General features: G+C 35.5%; 1 protein-coding gene and 1 long non-coding RNA gene across 7 annotated transcripts; one reads left to right on the forward strand and one right to left on the reverse strand.

Annotated features, from left to right (window-relative positions):
- Nucleotides 1-12,852, reverse strand: LOC110930797 (protochlorophyllide-dependent translocon component 52, chloroplastic). The gene is made up of 7 exons (XM_022174180.2): nucleotides 12,325-12,852; nucleotides 9,867-10,054; nucleotides 9,666-9,752; nucleotides 1,545-1,710; nucleotides 1,148-1,345; nucleotides 427-614; nucleotides 1-354 (listed from the first exon to the last, which is right to left on the reverse strand). The coding sequence occupies exons 1-7, from the start codon at nucleotides 12,844-12,846 to the stop codon at nucleotides 99-101; spliced, it is 1,605 nt and encodes a 534-aa protein (XP_022029872.2). The 5' UTR covers nucleotides 12,847-12,852; the 3' UTR covers nucleotides 1-98.
- Nucleotides 5,412-8,832, forward strand: LOC110930798. Of its 6 annotated transcripts, XR_004872858.1 has the most exons (10): nucleotides 5,420-5,936; nucleotides 6,026-6,089; nucleotides 6,507-6,617; nucleotides 6,905-6,976; nucleotides 7,087-7,155; nucleotides 7,283-7,381; nucleotides 7,477-7,571; nucleotides 7,675-7,819; nucleotides 8,086-8,325; nucleotides 8,480-8,832. It is a non-coding gene; the product is annotated as an uncharacterized LOC110930798 (long non-coding RNA). The 6 variants fall into 6 exon arrangements; XR_004872856.1 differs by having other exon boundaries at nucleotides 5,412-5,936; nucleotides 6,507-6,976; nucleotides 7,087-7,181; XR_002588081.2 differs by having other exon boundaries at nucleotides 5,415-5,936; nucleotides 6,507-6,976.
- Nucleotides 12,853-13,775: the final 923 nt, after the last annotated feature.

The following is a 13,775-nucleotide window of genomic DNA, read 5'->3' on the forward strand; positions in this document are numbered from 1 at the left end:
TGCAACAACGACAACAATTTAAGATACTCAAACATTTTATTTATAACAAGTAATCACACCAAAATAAACTTACTAATAATAATATTACATGAAAACAATCATTTAAAGGCATGATTATAGTCATGAAAATGGAAGATTTTGTAAATGAAATGTGACAACCATTTTGATCCCACAAAGCACAAAACTGAAGCAGCTGCGAGTGTATTTCTTCCGGCAATTAATATCATCCCTGATTTGGTTGTAGCCATAATAGCCAATGAAGCAATTGAAAACACTTGAAGAGAGATCTTGAATATATTTAAACATTTATATACACCATTGCAACTACTACAATGCACCACATGGCTCCAGTACCTAAAAAACAAATCATTTAGAGAGCAAATAAAACTCATTGTTGTTGAAGTTTATGCCAATAAATAAATAAACCTGTCCATCAGTTGTTCTCTAGGAAGGGTGGGTAGAAGAGATCCATTAAATTTGGTACCCCAATTGATTTGACCATTTGCATATTTCTTTAGCCATTTTCTAAATGCCACCACATTAGTATCTGCCTTTGCTGGCACAAAGCAGGCTTTTTGCCAATTTGAAGGACCTACCTCCATCAACTTCTCCTCCTACAAGTTTCATAATAATCTTTAAAAAATTCGAATACCGCAATTTAAATCAAAATCAGGAGTAAATTGCGATTGTAGTCTATGTGATTTGACCAAAATTGACATTTTAGTTTAGATAGTTTTTTTTATCATTTTAGTCTGAATAATTTTGTTTTCTGCCATTTTAGTCCCTGACTTTTGTCATTTTCATTGACCACCACCTCCCACCACCCACCCCATCACAACCTTCTATCATCGTCACCACCTGCCTGCACCGTCACCACCCACCCACCCCACCACCATCACCACCCACCATTTCCACCACCACTGGCCACTTTTCTGCCACCCACGTCATCAACCCATTGCAAAAGATGACAAAAGTCAGGGACTAAAATGGCAGAAAACAAAACTAATTGGACTAAAATGGCAGAAAACAAAACTAATTGGACTAAAATGGCAAGAAAAAAACTATTTGGACTAAAGTGTCAATTTTAGCCAAACCTCAGAGACTAAAATGACAATTTATTCCAAAATCAGGGTTGGGATAGTTTTACCTGAACCCGTAAAAGACACATATCCGAATCAACAATCAGATTTATCATAACATGGTTCATCCATCTTGAAAGAAATGGATCTATCCAAAGACTATAGTTTCTTGGGCCAACAACTATTAATCTACTTTTACCCGGACTCACTGGAGTACAAAAAAAGATAAGTAGATGCTTTCGAGGTGGCTTTTGTACTAATTTTCCCTGAAACATTCAAATTAAATGAATAAACCACCGATTATGAAATGAAATTTTTGACCAAAAAAAAAATATGACATGAACTTTAACTCTAAATGAGTCTTGCTTATGTCAAACACAAGTTTTCGATGAGTATATTCGGATTGGACTGTCCAACCCTAACATGACCCATTCGAGACCGCAAATTAAAAATTTATGTTTATACCTTTTTGTTATTTGGACTTTCCTTGATTGTAAGACTACCTTTTACCAGACAAGGAGATACAAAGCTCCATTCACGACCTAGATGCTCGGTTGTAGTAAAACCATTTTTGTCTAATTTTTGCATGCTCATATCAATAGGTGCACCCCCTTCTTGATCAAGCTTAACAGTGCAGGAAACTTATGTTAGGCGAGTGATCATCAAAACATGAAAAAATTACACGAAATTCCCTAAAATAGGAACGTTGACCCAAAATATTAACAAAAATCGACACTATAATCTATAAAAAGTACAACATGTCTATAAAACAACCAATCTAATAATTAAATTTGTTAATTGATGGCTCTATCTTAACTGGCGACTAAAGGTCACGACCAAGATTTAGCTGCTTCATTTTATAGTGTCGGCTAACATGGAGCTGTCACCTTTTCTACCGGATAAGATATGCTCAAGGGCGGACATACATATAGCCTAAGGTGTGCGGGCGCACCCCCGGGAAAAAAAATTTTAGTGCTATTTTCCGTTGAAAATCTCGTCTGCACCCTTTGGATTTTTTCGTCCGCACCCCTTGAATTTTTTCATCTGCACCCCTTGGAATTTTTCGTCCACACACCTTAGGTAAAAAATGTTTTCGATTTATATTTTAAATTTTTTAGTAAACTCTAATTAAAAAAACTATCTAAATTATATAAACTTATACTACCCAACTTAACCCAAATACCCAATACCTTAACCCACTATTTCATTAAACATAATTAGCCCACTAATTACTAGCCCATTAACCAAACTCAACCTAAGTTCAAAGTATAATAATTAAAATAAGCCCAATAGTCCCTTAGAATTCATCCCGCCCTCCCTCTCTTGGGTCGTCTCCTACAAGCGATCATCGACCACAACAGCACGTCATCAGCAGCCGCGAACCACCGCCGTCCGACACCAAAGGGTAACAAAATTCTTAAATAGGTTTGAAATTTCATGTGTTTTGACGATGTTTATGGTTGTTTAGATGATTTTTAGGGTGATTATGTTGTTTAGATAATTTTTAGGGTGATTACACACGATTTCTAGGGTTGAAAATTAAAATTGAAACATTATTTTATGGAGCAATAAACTTATGCATCAATTTGTTTGTGATAGAAACCATGAGTAGGGACGTTATGGCGCAATTTCTTTTGTTTTACATGACCCGACCCGAACCGACCCGATACGAACCGATTTTTTTACTTATATACCTAGGGGCCTAAAATTTTTAAAAATGTTTCGCACCCCCATGGAAAAATTCTTGGGTCCGCCACTGGATATGCTCATTGTTTTCTTTTCTTTTTTATCGGCTAATATAGAGCCGACCCCTTTACCAGCCGACGCTATACATCTATAATTATTAGATTGATGATTTGTGGACCAAGACATTTTTGTGCCGGATAAATTCCAACCTCTGGTCGACTTTGCCTATTTGGCATTTCCTGATTGGTTGGTTTTGAGATGTGAATGTTCTAAATGTTAAAAGCCATTGCCTAAGAATTAGAGTTTTTTACCAAAGTAATGCTTCTTTCAAAAACATAATCACAAGTAATGCTACATGCAAAAATATTTCACACATGATGCAATAGCCATTGTGAATGGCGATTTTTTCCATTCTTGTAGCCTTTTCAGCTTTATGCAGGGAATGTTCAGAGTTGCAGGAGACATTTAGTACCATTTCCATTCCCAATGGCGAAATTCTGAACATATAGCCATTAAGAATGGCGAAAAGTAAAGGGTCTGAACATATAGCCATTAAGAATGGCCAAAATTTAAAAAGTCTGCACCATTCGCCAGAAAAGCCTACAAGATTGCCATTTATAATGGCGAAAAGGTGAAAATTGCCATTTATAATGGCGAAAAGGTGAAAAGCCTGCACATATAGGCCATTGATAATGGCGAAAATTGCACATTACCAAGGTAAACATTTACTGTCATCGTGGAAAAGCGATGATGATCCAACACCTAGAAATTTTGTTGTTGGACTTTCAGCGGAGTAGCCACCACAAATATTCATAGGGTATTGTTAAATACACCCTAAAAGTCAATTTCCTTTTACTTTTTCCTATAAGTTAGCACCATTTCAGTTAACTTTTCAAATTAATTTTAAGTTTTCATAAAGTAACTTTCATGGTCAATGGAACAATTTTTTATAAACTAACAATTATTAAAAGTAATTTCAAAAATTGCAATGACATGATTAAAAAGGAGAAATAAAAGTAATTTCAAAAATTGTTAAAACAATTTTTATAAAATGGTGTTTTAAAAGATCAATTTGTTTCTCACTCTGTACTCATTGGGTAAAATAAAAAAAAATTCTAACCTAACTAATTTTTCTAAGAACTTTAAAGAAAATTAACAAACTTACTTTGAAAGAAAAAAAAAAACTATCTTGAAAAACTAAAAAAATTGTATATAATAACAGAAAAAAACCCTGATTCTACTAACGATAGTCCTCATAATTATATATATTAAATATAAAAACTGAATATTTTTAATTTCCAGTAACTTATGTTTTCATTATAAATAACACAATATAGGATATTTCTTTAGAAAGAAAAAGATAACAACATTGGTTAAGATTAAGAGGGTAACAGTGAAATTATTGAATATCACATTAAATACTGATTTTTAGAACAAGTTTGTTTTTCAATGTAGACTAGATCAAGAAAAAATATTTTAAGATTCACATAAAAATTAATTTAGGTTAGAGACCAAATATTACCATGATTAAAACATTAATTATTTAATAAATTAGAGTTATTCAATGAGATTAGGGGAGAGTAATAAATAAATATTTAAAAACTCTATTTTGGTAAATAGTTTCCCAACACCAACATTTTGGTAAATATTTTTTTGATTTTGGGAGAAAACTCTATAAAAAGTAACAAAAGTATTATAAATAAAATAACATAAAAACATAATTTTTACTTTTGACTTTTATAATAAAATAATGTAATAAAGTACTTAATCATTACTAATGTTGACTAATTAGTATATTAATCCATATATTGGGTGTATTTATCATACCCCTATTCATATGGCGTAATTCTAAGCCAAACTGGAGAGGTGGGCCCTGGGATGGAGGGAAGTTCATAGGTATACATGACCAGATTGCTGGGTTCACAAGTCTCATGCCAGGGAACTCACAAGAAGGAGCATATCTCACCATTAACCTTTTAAACACATCTGTTACCTGATGGCTATATTTACAGCCTCATAGTGTGTTTCAGCTGAACCGCTGGGATGATGGAAGTAGCATGTGGGATTCTTACTTAGAAGTACCACTTAATCCAGGGGCGGATCTACCATTGATCAAGGGGGAGCCTCCGCTACCGCTTGGTCGGAAAATTTTTGACGTTTTTAGTGTAAATTTTGGAAAAATTTGACGTTTTTTCGATTTCGTTACCGCCTATTTATAAAACGTTCCCGTTTGGTCGGAATCCTAGATCCGCCACTGACTTAATCCATGTGATGTTTATGGAGTTTGTGGTGCTTTCGCAATTTGCACAAGCGAAAAATCTCCTATTTGTGACTGTTTAAAAGGGTTTGTATCGCAGTCGAATCACGAATGGGGCAAAGGTAATTGGTCAAGGGGCTATGTGAGGAGAAATGAACTTGTTTGTGAGAAGTACTGAAAAGTCCATTCAACAGCCATTATTATTACTGTAGGTTGCTGCATTTGTTCCATAACAGCATTATTATTACTGTTGGTTGCTGCATTTGCTGCAGTAATATTACTTCAGGGGTGACCAAAACAGTAATAAGACTAAAGGGTATGGAGAGGATGGGCTTGGAGGGGATGAGCCGCCACGTAGGCGCCACGTAGGAGTGGCTTGGAGGGGATGGACCTAGGGGGGTGGGGGATGAACCCCTTTATGTATATATATGTGTGTATGTATAGGTATATGTGAGAGGCAAGAGGAGAAAGTGGTCCGGCTACCCCGGCTGTGGGTGGCCGGTTGTGCCGAGCCGAGCCCCAGGGGGCACTACAAGAAACATAGGTCAATACCGGCGACATCTTTAGGGGCGACTTCGAAATTGTCGCCACTAAAAGCCTATCCGTGTCCAACTTTTGAGAATTACTCCCTGACCATTGATCTGAAAGCAATCCGACGGCCCAGCTTTTATCATCCCTTAAAGGTGAATAAAACCTTTAGCGGGCAACCATTCTCCCATTTCCCCCCCCCCCCCAAATCGTTCACCTGCCTCCCCCAACCCTACGACGCCACCACCACTAGAACAATCTGCAGTTAACCGGCCACCACCACCCTCCGGATACAGCTCGCCAACACCAGAACCTGCAGTCACCTCCTCGCTGCTCCACAGCCGCCGCTGCACCTGCAGGATTGTTTCATTTTTCTCTTTTTTACGGTGCTTGTTTTCATCTTTATTTGTTGATTGTTTATATCCTTTTGCTGTGCTTGTTTTCGTCACTGAACTGAGGATTGATTTTGTTATAGGTGTGGATTGTGTGCAGTTGTAGGTATACGGTGGTTGCCTTGAGGTAGCACCGTCATATATTTGGTTAGTGCTTTTGCACTGTTGTAATTAGTTTTTTTTTTAGTTTTGTTTTTATTTGGTTTTGGTTTATTGAATTAGGTTTTCAGGTAGGTTTTTGGGTATTTTATTTTGTTCCTGAATTTTACTTTTAGATGGTTCATGTATTTTTAAGGTGAATTATGAATTATTTTTAGTGCTTTATTTTGTTTTGGTTAGTGCCCTGTATTTTTTTATTAGGTTGCTTTTAAGGTGAAGGTTTTTGTTTGCTCATGATGAATTATGTGTTTTGTTGTGTATTGAATCTGATTCGGGTTTCATTGTTTTGTATGGAGAATTGATGCCCTAGTTTACGACTTGCTTGTTTTTTTTTTTTTTTTGAAAATTAGGGTTTTATTTGTCTTTTTCATGAATTTATAATGGTTTATGGTGTGTATGAAATAGGTTGCAATGTTTCTGGTGATTCCACTATTTAAGATAGCAGAACTAGTTGACTTGTATTTTTCCGTCCCATGTGGCCTTGCAAGGTGGAGGCTGAGGTGGTGGTCGAGTGAGGTGAGGGATTACGTCGCTTAACCTGGTTACATGGCTTGACACTTGAGCTTTAATGGTTGACATGGATCTGCCATCTTAAAAAGTCGAACTATTTAACCTGGTTACATGGCTTGACAATTGAGCTTTAATGCTTTCGTCTTTTCAATTCGTCATCCATATACTTTTGTCAATACTTTTTGTGTATAAGCTGAACATGGGAGTCTCGGGTGCCATGATTGCACTCTCGATTTCTTCGTGGTTTCTTATGATCGGAGAATTTATATACATTTTTGGAGGATGGTGTCCAGATTCTTGGAAAGGATTCACAGTTGCTGCTTTTAAGGATCTTGTTCCTATCATAAAGCTCTCAATATCCTCTGGTAAGTCTTTTGTGACGTACAGTAAATGTTATTTGATTGCAGCTATTTTTCAACAAATTTAATGTGGAATGCAGTTAAATAACATCTTGTTTAACCATCTTTTTGTGTAGCTTGGAGCTATGGACCTATGGTACTATGCTGTTCTGATCTTACTTGCTGGATACATGCCAAACACTGAGGTAGCAATATCGGCATTCTCCATTTGGTATCAACACATGTTCTTGTATTAACATATATAGAAAAATGTGAATTATATTTGTATATTTGACTGATACACCTTATATTGTAACTTTAACATGTATGAAGTGTCCGGGTGGCGAATGAGTTAGGGCGAGGAAACGCGAAAGCAGTGAAGTTTTATCACCGGCAGTTGGTCACGGAATGTTCCAACAGATGACAGAGGAGGTATTTTCAAACAAATACTGTTATGAAGAACCTTAGGATTTTTTTTATCTCGTGATAGGTAATCATTATACATACGTGTGTCTGGTATTGTTCAGGTCTGTGAGCAGTGTCCTAATGTAAAATATGTAAGGGAAGGGCCGAAGGGGACTTTATAACTGTGGATATAGAGAAAGGAATGCAAGATGCGGAGGTAAACGGTTAATTCATGGTTAAGATACTTTATTATTTTTATATATAAACTTGCTGGTTGTAATTGATTGGTAAAAATGGTTCTGATGATTTTATCATGGCAGGAAGTGGTCTTTTATGAGGAAGGGTGAACCAATTATAGATGGTGAACCTGGAGATTTGAGGGTTAGTTTGTCATTATTGATGGCTTAATTATAGTCATGCAGTTCCGCATTCGTATAGCGCCACACGACAGGTTTAGGAGAGAAGGTAATAACCTTCACACAACTGCCACAATAAGTAGATGATTTAAGCCATGTTTGTTTGCTTGATGTCTACTCTTATTATACAACGGATCAAAATGAGTCACTCTTGTGTAACTGCGAACTTAAAACGTGTCCAAACAGGCTGGTTTATTTTATTGCTGTCAAATGATGTCTTTTATTGTTGTCAAGGATAGTGAATTATTATCTTGAATCCATAGATGATTTGCAACCCTACTGATCAGGCTATATATGTGTTTATATTATTGACAGGTACTTACACGACAACGGCAACTCTAAAATGGGCTTTAGCTTTTCTAGTCAACCACCCTGTGGTCTTAAAAATAGCCCAACAGGAGCTTGAAAACCATGATGGAAGAGATAGGAAAGTTGAAGAGTCAGACATGAACAACTTGGTCTATCTTCAAGCCATTATCAAAGAGACAATGCGTCTTTATCGAGCTGCACCACTTTCTGTTCCACATGAATCCACAGAAGACTGCATTGTAGGAGGTTTGAATGTGAAAATTATTGTTTAATTCTTTGTATACTTATGAACGTTTTGGTCCATAAATTAATTTTTTTTCCTGTTTTTTACATGGATCCACAGAAGACTGCATAACAGTAAATTAATTTTTTTTTCATGTTTTTTTACATGAATCCACAGAAGACACGCAAAGAGGAGATTGTGGTTGTATTCCATGGTGGAGCTTTGGTAGCTCTTGTTGAAGCTGCACGCGATGCAGGATACGATGAAGCTTTGGTAGCTCATTTGGCTTTAAAACCTAGCAAGGCATGTATCCGTTATATCCCGTTATTCCTTTTTGTGCTCAACAACACGCGGGTTGAAAGCACTAGTTACTACTGTTTTAATATGGTGATATAAACAAACCGCTATGTAATTTTTGGCGACATATGTACATAGCAGTAAATTATTTTTTTTAGGAAAAACCTCAAAAAAAAATGTGCATGTAATTATATGTAGGTAACAATGTAAATAGCAGTAAATTATTTTTTTTTCTTTTTTTTTTACTTTTAGTGGCGACATATGTCGCCCCTAAAAGTCACAGATGTCGCCGCTAAAAGTCATTCACAATAGCGACGACACACCCTTTTTAGCGACGACAGGTGACCAATAGCGGCCGATCTATAGCGGCGACCCTTTAGCGACGACATGTCGCCGCTAAAAGGTAATAGCGGCGACAAAATGGACTTTTAGCGACGACACGTGTCGTCGCTAAAGGTGCCTGTTTCTTGTAGTGGGGGCGGTGTGGGGGTCCGGCGCCGGGCCTAGCCGGGCATCAGCCGGCCCCCATACCTTCCAGTCTAATAATATTGTACAAGCATGCTTCGTCAGGGGTGAGCGAACTTTTCAGAAAGTCGCCATTATCAATGGCTTTGTTGCAGATTTCGCCATTATGAATGGCTTTTTTTGAACAAAATCGCCATTAACAATGGCTACTGTACCATGCTTTAGCAGAAGTCGCCATTTATAATGGGTTTTGTACCTTATTCAATAATTAAAAGCTTACACATCCCTGCCACACCCTACTTCCCCATAAAAGTCGCCATTATGAATGGAGATAGCATTATTTGTGAAATATTTTTGAACATAGCATTACTTGTGAAAAACTTTTCCAAAACAGCATTATATTAGCAAAAAACTCTAAGAATTATTATTATTATTATTATTATTGGAACATGTAAATTCCAGCCTCAGGGTGAGACTTTGTTTTTAGTAGATTAGGGTTTTCTATTCAGAAGGAGATAGCAGTTTGTTGCTCGTCTATCCTAATGTAATTTGCTCTGGTGATTGAAATGAAAAAAGAATTATTTGATCGCTAAATACTTATCTGGGTGGTGGTGAGTAAGTCATTATCCCCTTGTGTGAATATGCAACATGAGAAGGGTCCACAAGATTTTCAACCAAGACTTCATACCTATATCAGTTATATCATTCTCTTGATCAACACAACTCATGATTTTTACAAGAAACAAAGTGGTTGCATTGAAGCAATATGTTGGTATACATTTGTAACTATATATATTCTTACCCGTATGGTATATCTCTGACGAACATGCTGGTTCCGATAAACGAAGGATCATCAAGTTCAGGGACGTATGGTGGTTTCTTCTTGGTGAGGATATCTTTGTATTTTGGATTTGTGCTGGGCCAAAACCAAACAATTCCGTTTTGCATGGTGCTTGGATAAACACCAACACACGCTTTAGGGGAATGAACCTACGTGTATTTTATCGAAAAAATCATTATATAATTAGGGATGTGAATTTCTAATACGACACGAACGTAACACGAAATTCATAGGTTTAGGTTTTGTATAAACGGGTTCGGATTAGTTTCAGGTCAAACGTGCAAACCCGTTTAGCTAAATAGGTCAGTCCGATCGGGTTGACCCGGTTAACCTAGTTATATTATATTATATTCTTTACAATATGTTTTATGTAATAAATCAAATTGAATGTGTATTTTTTGTCATAATTATAACTTAAAAAGAGAAAATGAAATAAGATTTTATCATTTAAATGTAATTCTATTATATGCATTTGTAATTTTCTTAGTAAATTTTAATTTTATTATGAAAAAATTACTTTTTGAGTCCCTGAGTTTTAGTAGTATTAACCTCTTGAGTCCAAAATCAAAATGTTTAACTCCCTGTGTGGGCGATTTAAAATCTGTGTGGGAGATTTTGAGTTCGGTTGTAACTATATGTTTTCATCTGGTAGTGTGGTGCTTGTGGTTTGATCAGTTGTGTAAATTGGATGAACTGCTTTTAAAATAAGTAGATTTGTGAGTGATGATTTGTGAGGGGTGTTTGATCATGGGGAACTTGAATGTGGGTTTGAGGTTTTGATGATTTGTGACTGTTTACGATGGTGGTGGTGGAGTGGTGGTGAAGGTGCGGTGGTGGAGTGGTGATGGTTAGGTGTAGATTATTAAAATATTAAAACTTTATGTATTAAAAAATTGTTCCTTATATACTCTTACTAGTTTATAGACCCATGTATTATATGGGTTTTAGGATAAACACATGGAGTTGATCGAGTTATTTGGGAAATAAATGTGTTTTCCATTTATATAAACTTGAATGAGTTTTTTTTTAAATAAATATGTTATTGTTGAGGTTGGTTGTGTTTGAAGGACATAACCATTATAGATTTTAAATTATTTTTTATATTTCATATTATTTCTTGCATCACACATCATAAATATAAATTTTAGTATGAATACATATAACCCTAATATGAACTATACATACGGACTTAAAGAAAAATATAACATTACTCATTTTAAATATTCTAAATTTTAATATTTAAATGATGCGTTTAAGAAGTAAGAATTTTGTTTTTGAATACAATTTCAAATTAATATTTTCTTATTTTATTAAGTGTTATCAAAGTAGAAGATGGAATGGAATTAGTTCATGATCTAAGATTATATATATTAAACATATATATATATATATATATATATTGTTTATACTTATCTTTAACATCTGTGAAAACGATAATAACAAATTATAAACATTATAAGATTTTAAATTTTTGGTTACGTCAAATAGTGATGGTTGTATAAATTTTTGGTTATTACATCTTCTTTTGATAAATATATCTTTATTTATTAAAGTAGAGATATTATACTAAAGTATGGGTAAGTAGATAACTAATATTAATTATTAAGAATAGATATAATTATGAATATAAGATTATTTCTAATATATATTAAATTCAATCATTTAATAGTTTTTACATTAATTTACTTATTATTATTTATTATATAGTTGAGGTAGCATAATAAATTGCCACATGGCATTTTGATGAAATACTTTTTATAAGAGAATGCCATTTGGCATTAAAGTTACCATTTTATTAGTATTAGAAGATTCATTAAGACTTGCACCTTATGTGTAAATTACTAAAATGTCCTTGTACTTAATAGACTTGGTGAATGGTATTAAAAATTTGGACTCAAATGACTAAGAAAAGTGGTTGTAGAGACTAAGGTCGTTAAACATTTTGATTTTGGAATTAAGTTGTTAAAACTCCTAAAACACAGAGACTCAAAAAGTAATTTCCTTTTTATTATATTAACTTGCAGAAAAAAATAAAAAAAAATAAATTCAGGTTGAACGAGTCGTGTTCGGGTCAACCAACGAATATTCGGGTCGTGTTCGGGTTTATATGTATGACATGATTTTCGGGTCCGGGTCGTGTTCAGGTTTGTCTAAAATTTCCGGGTTCGGGTAGGGTTGAACCCGTCAACCCACAAACATGACCCATTTAGCATCCCGAAATAATAATAATAATAATAATAATAATAATAATAATAATAATAATAATAATAACAATAATAATAATAATAATAATTCATCATCATTATAACAACAACAACAACAACAATAATAATAATAATAATAATAATAATAATAATAATAATAATAATAATAATAATGTATAAAGTTGTTGGAAAAGAAGACAAGTGATCTAAATTACCGCAGGACCATCAGGAGGAGCTTGAGGAATAAACTTGCAGTCACCGGAGGCACCAAAGCACCAGCCATGGTACACACACTGCAACCTACCCCATTGATCAATCCTTCCTTGAGAAAGTGGAGCCAATCTGTGTGGACAACGATCATCAAACACCTTCCATGCATTCTCATGCATATCCCACCACACCACAACATCAAGACCCAACACCTTCATCCCATGGGGAGCTCTCTTGTCCAAATCACACACAGGCATAAGTGCATACCAGTGAGAAAACCAGTCAAAATTCTCATCTTGATGATCAAGGTTTCCGGTTTCGGTTTCTGCTTCAGGTTGGGTTGAAACACAAGGAGAAATGGTATTGAAGTTAGTAAGTTTGGATTTTGGAATTCGGGTTAAGTTGGATGTTTTCTTAGTAAATGAAAGATTGCATATGGGTTTGGACAAGTGGGCTCTGATTGATGGTGGAGCAACTACGAATACACTTCTTAGAGCTTCCATTGATTGGGGGATGATTCTTCTCATGTGAATTGAATTTGTAGGGATTTGCATAAATGCATATATATAAATATAATCATGGGAGTGGTTGTATCTACTTATGATTCCAATGATATTGGTATGACACTTTAAATATTATATGAGACAGAAAACTTATAGCGGTCGGAGGGTGTGGGGGCGTCACCCAGGCCAGATCAGCATCTATAGCGCCCCTAGGCGCTATACACCCATACCGAGCAAGTGAAGAGGGGGCGTCATAGGAGGGGGATCCATAATGTTAACGAGCTTTTGGGGCGAAGAACGAGGAGGGATTGGTCAAGATAACGGGCGCTATAGACATTAGGGGACTTTATCTCACATCCTTCAAGTTAAAGGAGGGGCTTTAAAGCCCTTGTGTGAGGTGGCGGTGAGGTGACGGTGATAAAGCCCCTACCACACCCTCCAGATTAAACATTGCATTTCATAAAAGTTATTACTAATCACATGTTTCTCACTACTATTTGTTCTATGATTGCTAAATTAAATAATAAAACCCTTGTCTTCAAATTTTGACAATAATAGAGAAACCCTTGTCTTCAAATTTTGACAATAATAGAGCTTCCATGGGGATGATTCTTCTCATGTGAATTCAATTTGTAGGGATTTGCATAAATGCATACATACAAATATAATCATGGGAGTGGTTAGGGGTGTTCAAAAAACTCGTGGCTCGCATCTCGCTCGAAAAAGTTCGAAGAAAGCTCGGCTCGAAATTGGCTCGGTTGTTAACGAGCCAGCTCGGCTCGGCTCGGTTTGTAAACGAGCCCAGCTCGAGCTTGGTCTGGCTCGGCTCGTGAGCTGGCTCGATAAAGTTTACATCCTTCATTTTTTTTGTCCCACATCACTTAGAAAACAAAAACTAAAGGAGTATTCCCCCTATAAAAGAAGGTAAAGACAATGTACAAAGTGAATTAACT

The sequence above is a fragment of the Helianthus annuus genome, chromosome 11 (genome assembly GCF_002127325.2).
Source record: "Helianthus annuus cultivar XRQ/B chromosome 11, HanXRQr2.0-SUNRISE, whole genome shotgun sequence".
In the NCBI taxonomy this organism is placed as follows: Eukaryota; Viridiplantae; Streptophyta; class Magnoliopsida; order Asterales; family Asteraceae; genus Helianthus; species Helianthus annuus.

Excerpts from the sequence above, each read along its gene's own strand:
- LOC110930797 (XM_022174180.2), bottom strand. The coding sequence starts at position 12,846 with ATGAGAAGAATCATCCCCCAATCAATGGAAGCTCTAAGAAGTGTATTC. Across the intron at positions 10,055-12,324 it reads CTCCTCCTGATGGTCCTGCG|GTTCATTCCCCTAAAGCGTG; the intron begins GTAATTTAGATC and ends AAATACACGTAG. Across the intron at positions 9,753-9,866 it reads GTCAGAGATATACCATACGG|GTATGAAGTCTTGGTTGAAA; the intron begins GTAAGAATATAT and ends TAACTGATATAG.